We start from the raw sequence: 18539 nt of genomic DNA, 5'->3' as shown, positions 1-18539 counted from the left end.
TTGAAACAAGACTGCGAAAATTTGCCGGGAGAAAATCTTCCGTACCTTAGAAAAATTAACTAAAATAAACCAGATATATTAATTTACAAGTTTAATCCTCCAATTTTTAGATTATATCAAATTTACCCTTCAATTTTATGCTTAACAAATTTCTTTCATGTTTTTATTTCGAATTCGACCCTTAAAGTATTCCAATTTGTACTTTTAGCCATTTGTTTTTCTAATCTTTTCAAACTAACCCACAATACTATGGCCATACAAATTACAATAGAAAATATCTAAATGAAATTATTTAATTTAATTTACATTAAGTTATATATTTTTAATTGCTTCCAAACCTCGTTAAATGATGGTAAATTAATTAATTAATTAATTATATATATATATAATAATGGATGAAAATAATATATATATTTTTTTTCTTTTGCTCCTATATTTTCTCCGACTTAAGCTCTTTAAATTTAAGGGTCGATTAAAAAATATATTAATATATACGAAAATTAAACTTAAAAATAATAAAACTTTTTATTTTTCATTAGAAACCATTGAGTTTCAATTAATTTGGAATTAACCAAATTTAAAACACAAAAAAATAGATACAAAAAAGTAAAAAATAAAAAAAAGTTTAAAATTCAAGTAAAAAAAACCAAAATTTTAAAGTGGAAAAACCGGACCAAACCGGTCCCTTCCAAATTTCGATTAATTTACAAAGTGGGCCGAGATAACAAGAGTTTGGGCTTAAGATGGGCCGGGTTATGGGCCGAAGCCCAACTTTCCCAATTAAACCTAAAATTACGATAGACGATTTCCTCTTTCCTCCGACGCAGGAACGTGTCCCGGTTGGGTTTACATTTTGAGAGAGAGCTTTCGTCTTCGTTTACTCTAGGGTTTATCTTCTGCAAACAATCCGGCGGCGATTGTAACTTTTCGCCATGGTCTGCTGCTTTTCAGCTCATTAACTTAATGTCTATATGGTTCCATATTTTTGTCGTTTAATCTTGTTGGTTTTTCGTTTGTGGTTTAACAGCCGCAGGGAGATTACATTGAGCTTCATAGGAAGCGACATGGCTACCGCCATGACCACTTTGAGCGGAAGCGCAAGAAGGAGGCTCGTGAAGTTCACAAACGATCTGCCATGGCTCAGAAGGTTGGGTTCATTTTTAGTGTTCGATTTGGTTGATTTTGCAGTTCCCTTTCTGATCGAATTTGAATCTTGCAGGCTCTGGGTATTAAGGGTAAGATGTTCGCGAAGAAACGATATGCGGAGAAGGCTTTGATGAAGAAAACGTGAGTATCTTTTGTGCATTCTTGTGAAATTATGTTACGGCGTTGATGCCTTTGGTTGAAACTTGTTCTCTCTTTTGTATTTTAATGGACTTTTTAGGGTTGAATGTTTATCCTTGTGTCAATGCTTTATAGTGTATTTGGGATTTGCTATAATAGGCTGGAGTTGTAGGTTCAGTAATTGTTCAATATCTTATGGAGCATTTGGTATTTGCTATGGTAGATTAGACCTGCAATAGTTTAGATAAATGAAGTGGCACACAGTTGATTAGAGCTGCAATAATTACATTAATGCTTATTCAGTGAAATGAATTGAGGGTTAGATTGACAAATGCCGTATGTTTGTTTCAACAGATTGGCTATGCATGAGGAGTCTTCAAGTAGACGCAAGGTCGATGATGATGTTCAAGAAGGTGCTGTTCCTGCCTATCTTTTGGATCGTGAAAATACAGCTCGAGCGAAAGTATGCAATATTCGAACTCTTTTTTGAACTTCAGGCATGTAGTTTTTTGCATTCATTTGTTTTGATCTGACCGTCTGCTGTAAAATAGGTTCTTAGCAACACAATTAAGCAAAAGAGGAAAGAAAAAGCTGGTAAGTGGGAAGTCCCCCTGCCCAAGGTAAGGGTTGTTTATGGCTTTGTTTGATGTGTCTTTAGTTTTAGAAAATACCATGCCCATCTAGTTGTTTCCATCATTTGGGGCTGATGATGCATTATTTGTCCTGGATTTTTATTTAGGTCAGGCCTGTAGCTGAGGATGAGATGTTTAAAGTGATAAGAACTGGTAAAAGGAAAGGTAAGTACTCATATCAGCTTCTATCAGTATTTATTTTCTCGAAATTTATGCCTTTACGATCTATGAACTATCAAATCGAACTAATTAATCCATGTCATGTTTACAGCAAAACAATGGAAGAGGATGGTCACAAAAGCTACATTTGTGGGGGCAAGTTTTACACGAAAACCTCCGAAGTACGAGCGATTCATCCGACCATCAGGGCTTCGATTTACAAAAGCACATGTAACACATCCCGAACTTAAATGCACATTCAATCTTGAGATCATTGGAGTGAAGAAAAATCCAAACGGTCCCATGTATACATCTCTTGGTGTCATGACCAAGGGAGCCATTATTGAGGTATCGTGCTTATAACGCTCAACCTCTTCACCGTGCACTTCTGTCTTTGATTAGTCGCTCACTTATGTCTTCCCTTTAATTGTTAATTAGGTGAATGTCAGTGAACTGGGTTTGGTCACACCAGCTGGGAAAGTAGTATGGGGTAATGATTTTCTTCCTTGTTTCGTTCGTAGTTTTGAACAGTTCCCATTGGGATTCTTCCCAAATTTTCATCTGGGACGAAGCCTTATTTTGCTTGTTGTCTCTTCAGGGAAGTATGCTCAGGTGACCAATAATCCTGAGAATGATGGCTGTATAAATGCTGTTCTGCTTGTTTAAACGAACCGATCAGATCAAATGAGATGGGAAGAGATTAAATTAAGAGCGGAAATGGCACTCTTTTTGAAACGGTAGTAAGACCTTTTTGTTTTTGTTTGTGTTTGTGTTTGTGTTCTTGGAGGGTCTTATTTAATTATCTTCATTGACATGTAATCTTAGAAGTGTATTTCTTACTGATTTTCTCCAGGAATCGAACAGGCAAATATATCCATGGAACTTTTATTATATTGTTTAGTAACTCTTTATTTTTTAATTAAAGACAATTACAATTCTCTCCTCGGGTGTTTCAATTTTTTAATTTCGTAAGTGATTTTACCAATATTATTGTTGTTACTTTTTTAAGAAAATTTTAAATTTGGTATTGTTTGTTCATTACATGTAAAAAATGCTAATATAGTAAGAGCAATAAATGACTTGTTTAATTATGATTTTAATTTTCTTTGATAACTATTCGAGTTTTGAAGAAAATTTTAATATTCATTCATTAAATAAAATTTTAAAAATACAAGTCAACTTTTTAAATGGTTTTCCAAAATATTTATTTTGAATTTTGGTAAGAATAATGGGAAAAAAAAAAAAAAACTAAAGAATTATCTCATGGTATTCATTTTTAGATTTAAAAAATGTTCCTCGATAGATAAAATAATTAATAATATACATATATATATATATATACATATGCTTAGGGGCTTAATTTCACATCTTTTCAAGAATAGTAATCCCATTATTATAATAATTGATTTAATTTTCAAATTTTTTAATTTCGTAAGTGTTTTTTTGTAAGTAATGTAATAATTGTTATTATTGACACATAAAATTTTATAATAAAATCAATTCTTTCCGAGCAGGATTAGAGACAATATTGAATCGAGAGCCACGCTTTATTGGAGTTTAGGCGTGGGACGTGTGTTCAACCTAAGCTTAGCTCGGGGTAAGATGGACTTTTGTGCCTTTTGACCAAGTAATTTCTTTATTTATACCCAATTTTACTTGGTCAGAATATCAGTTTGGTCCCTAAATAGTATTTTATTACTAATTAATTTATAATTTAGCAAATATTAAAAACAAAACTTATTTGGAAAGATATTAATGAGAGGTTTTGTGTGAACCGATGAAATAAGAAACAATAATTTAATTAAAAATAATAATTAATAAAAATTAATTATTAATTAATAAAGGTCCCACCTGACCGCCTCATTCTCCGTGTCTCTCGTATCCTTTCAGGTGGGCTCATCAAGAAATCTGAACAGTCAATTCCCAATTCCATGTAATACTCTGGTTTTTGCATGGTTCTTTCAACTCCCCGGAATGCCTTGTTCGAAGCTTGATTGGCTTGAATCGGAGTCCGCGATGGTCGGTCACGCTAATTCTTCCGATGCGTTCTCTTTCATTTCCAAAGGATGGAGGGAGGTTCGTGATTCAGCGGATGCGGATCTTCGCTTGATTAAGGCCAGAGCCAACTCCTTCAAGAATTTGGCGACCTCGTTCGACCGTGAAATCGAGAATTTCTTTAACTCGGCTACTACTTTCTATGTTCCTGCAATTGGTTCGGGATCCTCTCCTCCTGCTGAGATTGAGTTTGTGAAGAATTTGCAGCTGAAGATATCGGAGGATCGCAGGTTCTATGCCTCACCGAGCTTTAGCAAAAAAATGCTGGAGAAATTGAAGCCGAGGACGAGAATCCGGATTAATTTGCCTTCTATTAAGAACGCAATTGTGTCGGAGGTTGAAGATGGGAATGGATTGAGGAAATGGAATAGAGTGAGGTTTGGGGAGTTTTGGGGAGAGAATGAGAGCGAGGAGGGGAAGGATGTTAGGGCTTGGGAGCCAATCCAAGCATTGAAGACGAGATTGAGGGAGTTTGAGATGTTTGAGGTCTTCAAGAACAGCGATTTCGTGAAGAAAGTGAAGTCGAGCTTGGTGAGTTATTGTTCTTTAATCTTATTTAGCATGTTCCTGCTCAATAAATCATTGGCATGATTTGTTTTTTGTTCTTGCAGAGTTCTTCCAAGACTTCACAATATTCGAATTTACTGTACTATTATTCATTGCAATTGTGTGGAATCATTGATTAAAAAGATTATTAGAATAATTTCATCATTGTAAACTAGCTCTACCCTTCAGTTGTTTGTTTCCGTTTTGATGATGATCAAAAAAGAAATCAGGCATTTCTGTTCCCTAATGATTTATTTGAATCTCCTTTTTGCAGAGATCAATTTGCAAGGACCCTGAAGACTCAAAGGTTGGCCTTCTCTTTATTATTACATTATTTTTCTTTCTTTAGCCTAGATGCTTCAATTTCTCTTTTGTATAGTATAATTAAGCTAATGATTGTCGTAATTTTTTATCATATAGGAGGTGCTGCCACTGGATGTATCAGAGCTTTTAGCGTGTTTAGTTAGGAAATCTGGACCTTTCCTTGATCAAATTGGCATTAGTAGAGGTAATAACCTTTTAACTTGTTATAGTTAGCTAGAACTGTAGCCTTTAAGATCTCTTGATGTGCTCTACCACTTCAGGTAGGGGCTTTTCTTGGGGTTGGGGTTGGTGAGGGGGGAGTATAAATGCCTCTCCTTAAAAAATTTCCATGGTGACATTCTGTTCATACTGTTTTAGGATAATGTTGAAAAAAGGAAGTTTGCATTTACGTATGCAAATCATATTTCTTCCTACCCATCTTTGGATTATCATTGACATTCCATGTTGGGCAAGATCTTTGAATCATTGTTAGCGTTTTGAAACCTCAAGCAAGTTTTGTGGGCACCCTTTGCCTCTGTTTGATGATAGTGAATAAGGTGTACGAGATGGATTGAGGGGTTTGGGAGGGTGTAATCTACATGGTTTCACTTGTGTTTCTCACTTGCACAGAATCATAAAATGGTTCTGAATTGAAATTGGATTATCGGTTTCCTTGTTTAGTGAAGCAATGTGCTCAAGTTCCCTCCTCGTCCAACATGCTCTCCTCTCTCTCCCTCTTAGTTCTACATAACCTGCTGATAGTATTCTTGCAGATGCTTGTGATAAGATAGTGTAGAACTTGTGTAACAAACGCAAGAATCAATTTCTATGGGGCTCCTCTACGGGAGAAGCCTCTGTAGGAAATGATAATGTAAATGATGAATTGGATTCAGGGATAGCCAGTGTCCTCCAAAGTACCGGTCATTGCTATGATGGTGGATTTTGGACTGATCATACAAAGCACGTACCATTAGATGGGAAAAGGCATTTTGCAATTGTCACGACAGCTAGCCTTCCATGGATGACGGGAACAGCCGTAAATCCCTTGTTTAGAGCTGCATATCTAGCACAATCTGCAAAGCACAATGTGACATTATTAGTTCCTTGGCTTTCCATGTCAGATCAGAAGTTAGTTTATCTTAGTCCTCTCACCTTCAGTTCTCCAGAAGAGCAAGAAGTTTACATTCGTAAATGGCTTGAGGAAAGAATTGGCTTCAAGCCTGATTTTAAGATTTCATTCTATCCTGGAAAGGCGAGTTTCTTGTGAATAGCTAAAATCATTGTTTCCCGACGGATTGAACATCAACTGATTTATGGTTTTTGTTTTATAGTTCTCGAAAAAAAGGCGGAGTATCTTACCTGCTGGGGATACTTCCCAGTTTGTTCCTTCTAAGGATGCTGACATAGCTATCTTGGAAGAACCAGAACACCTTAATTGGTATCATCATGGCAGACGTTGGACCGATAAATTTAACCTTGTTGTTGGGGTTGTTCATACAAATTACCTGGAATACATAAAGCGGGAGAAGAATGGCGCTGTCCAAGCTTTCCTTGTGAAGCACATAAACAACTGGGTCATCCGAGCACACTGTCACAAGGTATTGGTCTGATAACACCAGTTTTTTCTAATTCAGACTGCTTATTCTTGTTTGCGAAGTATGAACTCCCAGGCGTTCCTTTGTGTTTGGCTCGCTCTTGTATCCTTGTGGATTCTTAGAGTTACAATTACTTGACCATTTACCCACTCTTTCCAGGTTCTTCGACTTTCTGCTGCCACACAAGATCTTCCCAAGTCTGTTATTTGCAATGTCCATGGTGTAAATCCAAAGTTTTTAAAAATTGGGGATAAAGTCGATGAAGATAGGAAACTTGGGAATATAGCTTTTTCAAAAGGCGCTTATTTCTTAGGCAAAATGGTCTGGGCAAAAGGATTCAGAGAATTAATAGATTTGCTGGCAAAACACAAGCATGACCTTGATGGATTCAATTTGGATGTGTTCGGAAATGGAGAGGATGCCGATGAGGTTCAGAGCGCGGCTAAAAAGTTAGAGTTGAATGTAAACTTTTTGAGCGGAAGGGATCACGCCGACGATTCATCTCATGGGTAAGATCACGCAGACGATTCATAGATGTGATTCTATGAAGCTTAAACAGTGTTTCATTGATAAAGAAATCTTCTATTGCATTGAGTTACCACTGAAAAAAGAACCTACACAGTTCTGCAATTGAGTTCTTTTTATTCATACTCTGAAAGTATTTCTATTTTCTCCTTGAAGGTACAAAGTTTTTATAAACCCGAGTGTTAGCGACGTGCTCTGTACAGCGACAGCCGAGGCTCTTGCCATGGGAAAATTTGTAGTATGTGCAGATCATCCATCCAACGACTTCTTCAGGTCCTTCCGCAACTGCTCGACTTACAAGTCATCTGATGATTTTATTGCCAAAGTAAAAGAGGCATTAGAAAACGAACCACTCCCTCTCACTCCTGAGGAAAGGTACAATCTCTCATGGGAGGCTGCCACTGAGAGATTCTTGGAGTATTCTGATCTTAACAAAGTCTTGAACAACGATCGAGAATTAGAATCAAACGACACCGATGGGAAAATAATCAGCAAATCAATCTTAACATCTAGTTTGACAAAAGCCGTTGATGGGGGTCTTGCGTTTGCCCATTACTGTATCACCGGTAACGAATTCCTCAGACTTTGTACCGGAGCAATCCCCGGGACACGCAACTATGACGAAGAGCACTGTAGGGAACTACATCTTTCTCCTCAGGTTGAAAATCCTATCCATACATGTTAAGCAGGTAAGTAACAAATTTTTATCTGCAAAACCGTCTTTAATGTATCGAAAACATGTTTTATTCCTTGGGCTCGTACATTATGAATCCGTAGCTAGTTTAGATAGGTGTAGAAGCATATCCAAGGATCATTATTTCCCCTCTTATAGGGCTGTGCCCCGTAGAGTAGAAAATAGAATGTGGGTAGAGGATCTGGAATGCTGTTGGGCAGTGGAGATTTAGAAACGCTTCATTGCCAGTTCTATGTCCTTGATTAAGAGGGTTACAATATACAGCCACATTATAAAACTATATTCTAAAGGGAACCTTATGCATCCTACCTTCCTAAATTTGTTGTGTTGCTTGGATGTGCTACTTTTTATGATAGAATAGAATCGTATAAATTAGTAAGCTTGAATAATCTATAGCTCAATCGATAAAACACTAATTATGAAGGTCGATTGAACCCTGAGTCGCACTGATGTTGTGTATGATACATATGTTCTATTATTCGATTGTTTGACTCTCAACCCTGAGTTGCACTGATGTTGTGTATCATACATATGTTCTATTATTCGTTTGAACGTATAAGAGAGTACTCTTTATGATCTTTAGAACATGGGCTTATTAAATGTGAAAACTAGATTTGGGGGTAACCTAGTTGCTGCCGGTAGGGGAGGGTAAAAACATTGACCCGTGAACCTGCCCAAAAAGTGGGACGAAGACCTACTCTCCTGCCTATGAAAGCTACTTTCCAAGTCGAATGAGCACAAACTTATCAAGATTGTTAAAATTAGATTTGGAAGGGGAGGGGATCTAGCCATTGCAGATAGGGGCAGGCATTGCTCAAAAAGTGGGGCAAGACCTACACTTCCTACACTTCTACATATGAAAGACTACTTTCTAAGTTAAATCAGACTAAATATATGCTTTAGAGTTTATATGCTTAGTACGACAGATAAATATATGCTTAGTACGGCAGATTCGAAAGTGGCTAAACGTAGATTAAAAGCTATCTCGTGAATAGAGGAAAAGAAAAGAACGACAAAATTCGAGGAAAGTAAAGCAAGGATTGTAGCTTCTTTAAATCGATACGACATGAATACAGATTCATTTTTTTCCTCCCAAAACATTATAAAAGAGATCAAACTCCTACAACTACCAATGGGTTTGGCACTGAATTTGTTTTTATTGAAAGTGCTTAATTTTTTTTTTAATTTAAATAATCACTTACACCAAACCTTTTTGATTGTGAAAGCATCCATTGATAAGTTTTGAAAAAGTTTAAATGTTTGATAAGGTCTGCTCCATTATATATGCATTTAAATAAAGTGGAAAATGGAATAATCTTTTTAATTTCTTTTTTGCTTCTAATAATTCAATATTTTTTTTATATCCTTCCTTCTAATATAATTAAACATGTGAAATAAAATACATTCACCTAAGTGTATCCAAATCCATAATGCTTGATGAGCTAAGTATTTAAATAAACCTAAAGTTCCAATTAATTAATATTGGAAAGCCATGAAATTTATAAATCATAATTCATTTGTTCATGATAATGTTAATCATATCTTTAATATTCACTTAATTTCTAAAGTTTCGTACATTAATTTAAATATTAAAACGTCAGTGCAACTTCTTTTTCATTTTAAAATTTTCTTGCTTTTCACTTTTCAATTATCTTGTTCACCGTGACCTAATTCTTGAAATTAATATTTTATTACTTAATTATTATTTTCAAGATAATATATTTAAGGATGCTTTTATTGTTATTATTATTTAATTAGTTCATGTTAAGTCGGTCTAAAATATGGGCTGCTAATAGTATGACGGGACATGTTTTTTAATAAAAAAGTTTGAGGTTCGAATCTCATCATCTTAAATATTACTTGGTGGGTAAAACAATTTACTTGATGAGATGAAAGCGTCACTCGTTAAATTCTAAGATTATTTAGTTGCAAACACGAGTCTCGTTTTCAAATAACCCTTCTCGTAACATTTGATAATACACGTGATTATAACATTATCAATCACGAGCCTTCTCGAACAACATTCAAATCAGTCTAAATTTATGCATATTGTTGGTACAGAAAGTATCCATAAATTCGTAGAGCGGGACAATGTTTATTTGTTTATATAAAGTAAAATCAATGTTTTATTTTTTCTTATGCGTGAAGTTACCATTTTCATTAGACCATATTTCTTAGATTTCATTGGTATAATATATACACATCATGTATCAGTTTATGTAGATATTATTTGAGAGGTGGCTTGGTGCTTATACTCTTTACATTTGGACTCTTACCATTGCTCAATACATTATTATCTTTCTAGGGCCAATAATAGAACATCCCCATCTTCCCTTCTCTCGATACGAACCTAAAAAATCTACATGTTCGGTAGGTTCAAGGTATATTTTATATCTTAAACGGTATAAAATAACCAATCACGTTGTTCCAACTTCCTTTAACATATCTGTCTTTCGATCCCTGTTGGATGCAAGATAAAGAATTTGTATGTTCTTCTAATACCCATTGGATACACTACAAAATACATAAAAAAAAAAAAAAAGAAAAAGAAAATCACTTTATCACCGGAGACGGGAATTAGAGTTCTGAACTTCCACTGGTGTCAACACCTTCGATAGCACCTCTTGAGCTGCCCCAGTTATTAATTAGGGTTGGAGGGACTAGAAACAAGCAAGATTCATGAAAAAAAACAGACAACATGACCGTAATCAATAAACTCATTCTCCCAAATCAACGTCATAGAATCGTCAGCTGCATTATTTTAACCCTAATTTTTAGGTCTCCCTCTCCCTCCCCTCCCTTAGTTGGGTGGCTCTTTCTCTGTGTACTTTTGGTGGAATCATTTCAGCTTTGGGAGAGTGAAAGTGGGTATCATACAGTGATGAACCACTACTTAACCAAGATCAATTGTCCCTTAACTCTTAACCCTTTTCAATATATTCTCATTACTGTCAAAATCAAATGAATTTGATATCAAAAAGCTCCAAATTTTGATATCAAAATGACACCCAAATCACTCGCACTCTCAGACAAACTCATTTGGGTGCATGGTCAAACCCTCCCTTAATGCTCCCCAGCTGTGTTTTCCATTATTTTAAACCCTATTTTGAACATTGCCTATTCATAAAGGCATCACCTTTTTCCATTGTAAATCTAATTCTCTCTTCAAACCCCATATGCTTCCAATTCAAAAACATAATATTCTTTTTGCACCCACAAAATTCCCTTTATAAATATGCATGAAAATAACTCAATTTCTCACTCATTCACTAATCCTTCCTTTTTTTACCTTAAATTTCTCGAATGTTAGCCATGGCTGCTGATCAACCAAAGCTTGGAGCTATGAGCGTTATGGAGAGGATAGTGAAGCTTGGAAGAGATGACCCAAGGCGAATTATTCACTCATTGAAAGTGGGCTTAGCTCTTACCTTTGTTTCCTTGTTGTATTATTGGAGGCCTCTCTATGATGGCTTTGGAATTGCTGCCATTTGGGCTGTTCTTACTGTTGTGGTAATTTTTGAATTTACTGTAGGTAACTTACCAAATTCACCTCCATTTTCATTAACCCAATTAAGAACATGACACAAAGAACAAAAATTTATTAAATTTGGTGTTGAATTTCAGGTGCTACACTGTCAAAAGGTTTGAATAGAGGGCTTGGAACACTGCTTGCTGGAGCTTTGGGTGTCGGAGCTCAGCATTTTGCTAGCCTTTTTGGGCAAATTGGAGAGCCCATTGTTCTTGGCTTCTTTGTTTTTTTGTTAGGTATATGTCGTTTTACTATTACGATCAAAACGAATTTTATTATCGACTTATTATGATTTTGATATTTTGACAGCGGCTGCGTCGACATTTTCTCGATTCTTTCCTCGGATTAAAGCTCGTTATGATTACGGGGTTTTGATTTTCATTTTAACGTTTAGTTTAGTTTCGGTTTCGGGGTATCGAGTTGAGAAAATCTTGGAGTTGGCTCATCAACGACTATCAACTATTTTGATTGGTGGAGCTACGTGTATCTTTATTTCCCTATTTATATGTCCAGTTTGGGCGGGAGAATCGCTTCATAATATTATCGTTTCGAATATCGAAAAACTCGCAAATTACCTCGAAGGTAATGATTGCTTTCGAGTATATTTGAAATGACTTCCTGTTAATTTAGAAACTATGTTTAACGATTCCGAAGTGATCGTTGTGTATAGGGTTTGGAGGTGAATATTTTCGATATGAGGATAGAGAGAATGTTGATGAAGACTCCACACACAACAAATCTTCATCTCTTCAAGCTTATAAAACCGTGCTGACTTCACAATCATCGGAAGAATCTCTGGTAATTTTGATCTTTGTTTTGTTCTTTTGAATCAAAATCGAGCATTTACAGATGAACTGATATGAATTTCTTTGTTTTTTGGAGGCAAATTTTGCATCGTGGGAACCCCGACATGGAAAATTCTCGTTTCGTCATCCGTGGAAACAATATTTGAAAATTGGATCACTCGCTCGACAATGTGCATATCAAATCGAGTCGCTCAATGGCTATATCAACGTCCCAACTGATATCCAAGTAAGAAGTTTATAATCCAAGTAACTGTATTATTGTAGCGATCTCATTGAATAAGTGATTAGATTATTAATGAATTTTGAAGGTGGCGATTCAATTTCGGAGGAGAATAGAAGAATCTTGCAATGCCATAAGCTCAGAATCCGGGAAAGCTCTACGTATATTAGCTTCATCAATCAAAACAATGACAAACCCGTCTTTGTCTAGCAAAACCCACATCGAAAACGCCACGGCCGCCATCGATGAGCTTAAGAACACACTCAAAACTGGATATATGGAGAGCTCTGACCTTCTAGGGATCATACCAGATGCAACAGTTTGTTGCATATTGATCGACATCGTGAAGTCGGTGGAGAAGATATTGGAGGCTATCGAAGAACTCGGTGTATTGGCAAGCTTCAAAAGCGTGGAGCCGACGGTGTCACCAGAGAAGTCGACGCAGTTGCTTCATCGAGGGATCGTGAACCCGTTGTTCGATGGGGAGTGTGGAGATCATGTTGTAATTATGGTGGATAATGAAGTAGAAGTTGGTAAGAGTCAAGGTTTAGAGGGGAAGCCAAGCAATGGGGAGATGGTCTGTAAATAGGGTATTAGAAGGAAGCCATGAATATTTTTGAAACTTGGCCAAATTAGAAGAACAAACTCTTTATATTAAGATCTCATATTATATAAAGATATGAAATGATGAACTTTTTTTTTAAAGGTGTTTAAGCATTAGGGTTTTGTAAACTTTCGATTTGAATCGATTCCCGTAAAACGAATTAGGATTTAGAATCTGAATTCGATACTTGATGATCCCAATATTCCACAGCATTTCCACAGCATGACCACGACCTCGACAGTCCACTACATCCCCACGGCATGATCACGACCCCGACATTCCATTACATCCCCATGGCATGACCACGATCCCGACATTCCACTGCATCCCCCAAGACCTCGACATTTCACTGCACCTCTCACGACATGACCACGACCCTGACATTCCACTGCATCCCCCACGACATGACCACGACCCCAATATTCCATTACATCCTCAGGGCATGACCACAATCCCAACATTCCACTGCATCCCCCACGACATGACCACAACCCCGACATTCCACTGCATCTCTCACGACATGACCACACCCTGACATTCCACTACATCCCCATGACATGACACCAACCCCAACATTCCACTGCATCCCTACGACATGACCACGTTGGTATATGTCGTAACTCCTTTTTTTTTTTTTTGAGTTTTTCTCAACTATTTTATCCTCAGGGTCACTCCGTAACAGCCCAAGCCCACCGCCCGTAGATATTATTTATTTTGGTCCGTTACATATTACTATCAGTCTCACGGTTTTAAAACGCGTCTACTAAGGAGAGATTTCCACCATTTTATAAAGAATGCTTCGTTCTTCTGTTTAATCAATGTGGGATCTCACAATCCACCCTCTCGCTTTAGCCCGTTACGTATCATTATTAGTCTCATGGTTTTAAAACGTGTCTACTAGGGAGATGCTTTCACACATTTTAAAGGATTCTTCGTTCTCCTCTCCAACCAATGTAAGATCTCACACACTCTCATTCGAATATGGTCTCGGTTCATTCATATATCTCTTATATACTCAAGCATCACATCGAACCTCTTAGTAATATACATTAATAAAAAGGCTATAGCTTGAAACGTGTTTATTTTGATTAAAGTCTAAAACCGTAGAATAAGACAACGAGTTTATTGCCGTATTAAAAGTCAACGGTCGTTGTTATGTTCTTTAATTTCAGCTGTGATTATGATTGGATACTCTTTGACCGTTGAAATTCGTAACAAATATTTAAATTCACACACACACAACTTGCCAATTATTCCTACCCAATTTGCCTAAAAATTATTACAACTTGCATAATATTAAGCTTGTTTTATTATTATTATTATTATTATTGAATTTTAATTAAATTTAAAAAATTGAAAACTATGACTCGAGATTATTTAAATTTTTAATTTTTTTTAAAAAAATACATGTATCATAAAATTTAAAAACATATGTTTATTTTTTATATAAATAAAAAATACCTCGAATAATTTAAAAGTCAACCTAAACATGACTTTCTCATATTTATAATATAAATTTTCATTAAAAAAATTAACCTCTAATTTGTTTTGATTAAATAATTAATTAGGGAGGGGAGTTGGTGAGAGGTGGACTGTTTATCTTAGCTGGTTATGCGTTGACTTCCAAATTTTGTAGAATGATTGTTACGTATATCTAAGTCAAACATCTTGTACTAATTAATTTAAGGTGAATAAATAAATAAATAAATAAATAAATATTTAAAACTATAATATTTTTGTTTAATAATTACTAAAAATATATTTTTAATTTTAAGAAAATTTGAGCTGATGGGTATAAAAATAAAATTAAAAAAAAAAACAATTAAAAAATATATATATAATACCCTCTTTAAGAGAATTAAAAAATAAAATAAAATAAAATAAAGGAAGTAGAAGACTTGTTCTAAGGTATTTGAATGTCAACCTTGCCGCTCCACCCTCATTAAATTCCTAATCGCCATTCCATTTTTCTCTTAATTCCTCAAGATCATTGAGATTTAGAGTAAAGGAATCACTATGAATGATTTGTTTTCCTCCGATTCCTTCCGTCGGGATCCGCACCACCACTCCGTCGAGATGGGCCCGGACGTTTCGTCGTCAACGACTATCAATCTCAACAATTTCTTTGAAGACGTCGAGTCCGTGAAGGCAAAATTGGTGGAGCTCGAACGCCTCCATCGAAGCCTTCAGAATTCTCACGAACATAGTAAGACGTTGCATAACTCGAAGGCGATTAAGGATCTTCGATCTCGAATGGAATCAGATTTGACTTTGGCTTTGAAGAAAGCTAGGTTTATAAAGCTTCGATTGGAGGAACTCGACCGATCCAATACAGAGAATCGGAATCTTCCTGGTTGTGGCTATGGCTCCTCTGCTGACCGGTCTAGAACTTCCGTTGTCAATGGATTGAGGAAGAATCTTTGTGATTCAATGGAGAATTTCAATCGGTTGAGAGAGGAGATCTCATCGTCGTATAAGGAGACGATTGAACGAAGATATTTTACGATTACAGGGGAAAACCCAGATGAGAAGACTATCGATCTCTTGATCTCTACAGGTTTGATTTTCGGTTCTTGAATTTATGATTGTTTTAAGTTTTGATTTCCCGTAATTAAAATGGTGTATCATAAAGGTGAGAGCGAGACATTCCTACAAAAAGCTATACAAAAGCAAGGAAAAGGAAAAGTTCTAGAAACAATCCAAGAGATTCAAGAAAGGCACGACGCAGTGAAGGACATTGAGAAGAACCTGAAAGAGCTACACCAAGTGTTCATGGACATGGCGGTGCTAGTCCAAACGCAAGGGCAGCATTTGGACGACATTGAGAGCCAAGTGACTCGAGCCAACTCCGCCATCAAGCGCGGTGCCACTGAGCTACAAACCGCAAGACACTACCAAAAAAACACCAGAAAATGGATGTGCATAGGCGGCGCTGCTTTTGTATTTATCCTCTTCATCATTATTCTTTCTGTCGTCCTCGCCAACAAGAAGTAATTTTCACGAGCGATCGTTTCATAACTATTTTGTTTTTTACTTTAATTTATATTGTTCTAGAAAATTATTTAATATTTGAAGTGTCGTCGTGGAATGAACTATAAAAATTATCAACTTTAAATATAATATAATATAAATTACTCGATATATTGATACTGAAAGCGTGTATTAAAAATTTAAAAATAATAAAATTAACGAGACAAAAGGGCATCAAATTCCAAAGAAATTAAAATTTATGATTTTAAATATAATTTTTAATGGCTCTATTATAATTATTTTGAAATAAAATTAGTGAAATTTATGTCACCTATTACATTGTCATTTTCAAACTTTGAATGATGTTTGTAGTGTAATAACTTTATCACCAATTATCATTTATAATAAAATAATTAAATCTTTAGCCAATGATATTTATTCATCCAATGGTCACATGCATACCTGTTGACTTCATTTTTTAAACCCTAAATATAGAATTTTATCTTTGTCTTTAATTTTCAATTTTATTTCTAATTCTTATAAATTGAATTAATTTCAATATTTATCGGAACAATATTATAAGATTAGATGTTTAAATTCTTAGTAGAGATGGCTACGAGACAGAGCGGAGACAATAAAACCACCTCCTATTTCAATTTCCATTTCCGTAAAATTCTCAATTTATTTTTGCGGGATCAAATCGAAAAATTCGGGGGATTAGTTCCTTATGAAAAAAATTTTCCTCTTCACACAATAAGTCCACTTTGAAGTTGACTTATTTAGTTCGGTCAATGGTCGGAATGCGTACGAATATCATAGGGACCCAATGCCTCCATAGCACCTTTGTTTTAAAGCTTCGAATGAGACTGTATATCCGAAACCCATCTTTTTATGTATTTCTATTTTAAAAATAATTCATGTTCCATTTTCGTTTAGTTAATGGGGAGAATTCTTCCCTTATCCCGTTTAATCTCAACTCGTAACGCTAAAAAAAATTGGTTATTCAAAGTCAAGGGCAAAATGGGCATTTTGCCCCTCAGCCTTTTATACGGGTCTTGAGGATTCTCCCCAGACTACCTGCAAAATAGAAAAGTGTGAGAAAGAAAGTAGAGAGGGAAAAGTATATAGTCGGAGTCCCCAGCTAAATTCATCCCCTACCGAGACTTACACTCTGAAGCTTCTTTTTGGAGAGAAGAAAGACTCGTGTGGTTGAGGTTTCATCTTCCGTCAAGATTCGAGAGAAATCCGCAAGATAAGATCTCGAAAGTTACTCTTCAAATCTGAGATCTTCGTCCGTGAATAGAGTGTTAAAATTTGTTACCTTCATCTAATATATTTGTGAATTTAAAAAATAAACAATATAAATGTATTTAAATATTGCGTCAATGGTCAATAAATTTTAATATTTAGTGAAAAAAGAGTCAAACATTAAATAAAGCTTAATTGGCATTGACTTTTGAATAGAGCCATAAAAAATTCCAAAATAATCAATGACTTACAACAATGGCAACTGATAAATCCAATCTTCTCACCGTTTTCCCTCTCCGGCAGCGGCTATTGCTCCTCCGCATCTCACCACGATGAACAACGGCACCGACGATGGCGGCGGATTTCTGTCTCAGGCAACATCGGCGGATACGGATATGGAATCGGCGTCTCGTTAGGGCTTTTGATTCTCATCACTACAATCCTCTTGGCTTCCTATTACTGCACCAGAGTCGCCCAATCGCCGACCTCCGGGATTCAGAGCAACGCCAATCTCTCGCCGCCGCCGCGGCTTGCGGAGGAGGATGCCGTTGTTGTCGTCGATCGGAATCGATCAGGAGACGATTAGGAATTTTCCGAAATTGCTGTATTCAGAGGCGAAGATTCAGAAGAACGATTCCTCTGATTCTTGTTGCTCAATCTGTTTGGCCGATTACAAAAACTCGGATGTTCTTCGGATTTTGCCTGATTGCGGTCATTTATTCCATCTCAAGTGCGTCGATCCGTGGCTGAGGCTTCACCCGACCTGTCCGGTTCGCCGGACCACGCCTATTCCGACGCCGTTGTCGACTCCTCTGGCAGAGCAAGTTCCATTAGCGAGATAGCACGGCTGAAGAAGACGATCCGACGGCGTTTTCTTCATTCATTTGTTTGTTACGGATCTCGATCGCGATCGCCATAGTTGGAAGCTCTCACACTCAATCTCCGATTCTCCTCGACAAAGTTCTTGTACTCTCGAGAATCTTGTTATACTATAATACCATAACTTTCAATGTTTTGATACCACTTGTTATAACGTAATGCCACAACCTCGTTATGTCATAATGGTACAACATTCAATGCTCTAATATTACTTGTTGTGTCCTAATGTCACATCAAAAAACGCTCTGATACTTCATTATTTTTGCTAAATGTCATAACCAAAATATTATGATATCGAGTTGTTGTAGCTGAAGTAGAAGTAAGATCGATTGTGCATACGCCCACTGTGAATGTTTGATTAATCCACCACACCCAAATGGTGGTGAGAGTTCTCTTATTTATAATCATTTACAGAATACAGAAATAAGGTAAATTACAAATAATAAGGAAATAGCGATAAAAGGAAAGAATAATAAATGAATACAATATA

At 36.1% G+C, this 18539-nt stretch overlaps 4 protein-coding genes and 1 pseudogene across 4 annotated transcripts; all 5 read left to right on the top strand.

Annotated features, from left to right (window-relative positions):
- Nucleotides 1-809: 809 nt before the first annotated feature.
- On the top strand, nt 810-2979 carry LOC111471260 (ribosome biogenesis protein NSA2 homolog). Its single transcript, XM_023116978.1, has 9 exons — nt 810-935; nt 1028-1147; nt 1220-1287; nt 1639-1747; nt 1836-1904; nt 2024-2081; nt 2188-2423; nt 2514-2565; nt 2674-2979. Exons 1-9 carry the CDS (start codon nt 933-935, stop codon nt 2739-2741), a joined length of 783 nt encoding a protein of 260 aa, XP_022972746.1. The 5' UTR covers nt 810-932; the 3' UTR covers nt 2742-2979.
- Nucleotides 2980-3943: 964 nt separating this feature from the next.
- LOC111471256 (digalactosyldiacylglycerol synthase 1, chloroplastic-like) lies at nt 3944-8111 on the top strand. The gene is made up of 7 exons (XM_023116972.1): nt 3944-4661; nt 4951-4983; nt 5097-5184; nt 5873-6231; nt 6311-6577; nt 6734-7083; nt 7256-8111. Exons 1-7 carry the CDS (start codon nt 4050-4052, stop codon nt 7782-7784), a joined length of 2238 nt encoding a protein of 745 aa, XP_022972740.1. The 5' UTR covers nt 3944-4049; the 3' UTR covers nt 7785-8111.
- Nucleotides 8112-11096: 2985 nt separating this feature from the next.
- LOC111471225 (aluminum-activated malate transporter 8-like) lies at nt 11097-12993 on the top strand. The gene is made up of 6 exons (XM_023116935.1): nt 11097-11325; nt 11418-11558; nt 11632-11904; nt 11993-12120; nt 12205-12354; nt 12437-12993. Exons 1-6 carry the CDS (start codon nt 11097-11099, stop codon nt 12935-12937), a joined length of 1422 nt encoding a protein of 473 aa, XP_022972703.1. The 3' UTR covers nt 12938-12993.
- A 1932-nt stretch (nt 12994-14925) lies between these two features.
- Nucleotides 14926-16002, top strand: LOC111471207 (syntaxin-121-like). The gene is made up of 2 exons (XM_023116912.1): nt 14926-15509; nt 15585-16002. Exons 1-2 carry the CDS (start codon nt 14969-14971, stop codon nt 15944-15946), a joined length of 903 nt encoding a protein of 300 aa, XP_022972680.1. The 5' UTR covers nt 14926-14968; the 3' UTR covers nt 15947-16002.
- Nucleotides 16003-17421: 1419 nt separating this feature from the next.
- Nucleotides 17422-18223, top strand: LOC111471208 (annotated as a pseudogene).
- Nucleotides 18224-18539: the final 316 nt, after the last annotated feature.

Source organism: Cucurbita maxima, unplaced genomic scaffold (assembly GCF_002738345.1).
Source record: "Cucurbita maxima cultivar Rimu unplaced genomic scaffold, Cmax_1.0 Cma_Scf00049, whole genome shotgun sequence".
In the NCBI taxonomy this organism is placed as follows: domain Eukaryota; kingdom Viridiplantae; phylum Streptophyta; class Magnoliopsida; order Cucurbitales; family Cucurbitaceae; genus Cucurbita; species Cucurbita maxima.
This window is presented reverse-complemented; position numbering and strand designations above follow the sequence as displayed.

Coding starts and splice junctions, on each gene's coding strand:
- LOC111471260 (XM_023116978.1), top strand. Junction 1,905..2,023: donor GGGAAGTCCCCCTGCCCAAG/GTAAGGGTTGTT, acceptor ATTTTTATTTAG/GTCAGGCCTGTAGCTGAGGA. Junction 2,566..2,673: donor AGCTGGGAAAGTAGTATGGG/GTAATGATTTTC, acceptor TTGTCTCTTCAG/GGAAGTATGCTCAGGTGACC.
- LOC111471256 (XM_023116972.1), top strand. CDS start 4,050: ATGCCTTGTTCGAAGCTTGATTGGCTTGAATCGGAGTCCGCGATGGTC. Junction 4,662..4,950: donor AGAAAGTGAAGTCGAGCTTG/GTGAGTTATTGT, acceptor TCCTTTTTGCAG/AGATCAATTTGCAAGGACCC. Junction 4,984..5,096: donor AGGACCCTGAAGACTCAAAG/GTTGGCCTTCTC, acceptor TTTATCATATAG/GAGGTGCTGCCACTGGATGT.
- LOC111471225 (XM_023116935.1), top strand. CDS start 11,097: ATGTTAGCCATGGCTGCTGATCAACCAAAGCTTGGAGCTATGAGCGTT. Junction 11,905..11,992: donor ACTCGCAAATTACCTCGAAG/GTAATGATTGCT, acceptor CGTTGTGTATAG/GGTTTGGAGGTGAATATTTT. Junction 12,355..12,436: donor ACGTCCCAACTGATATCCAA/GTAAGAAGTTTA, acceptor TGAATTTTGAAG/GTGGCGATTCAATTTCGGAG.
- LOC111471207 (XM_023116912.1), top strand. CDS start 14,969: ATGAATGATTTGTTTTCCTCCGATTCCTTCCGTCGGGATCCGCACCAC. Junction 15,510..15,584: donor CGATCTCTTGATCTCTACAG/GTTTGATTTTCG, acceptor TGTATCATAAAG/GTGAGAGCGAGACATTCCTA.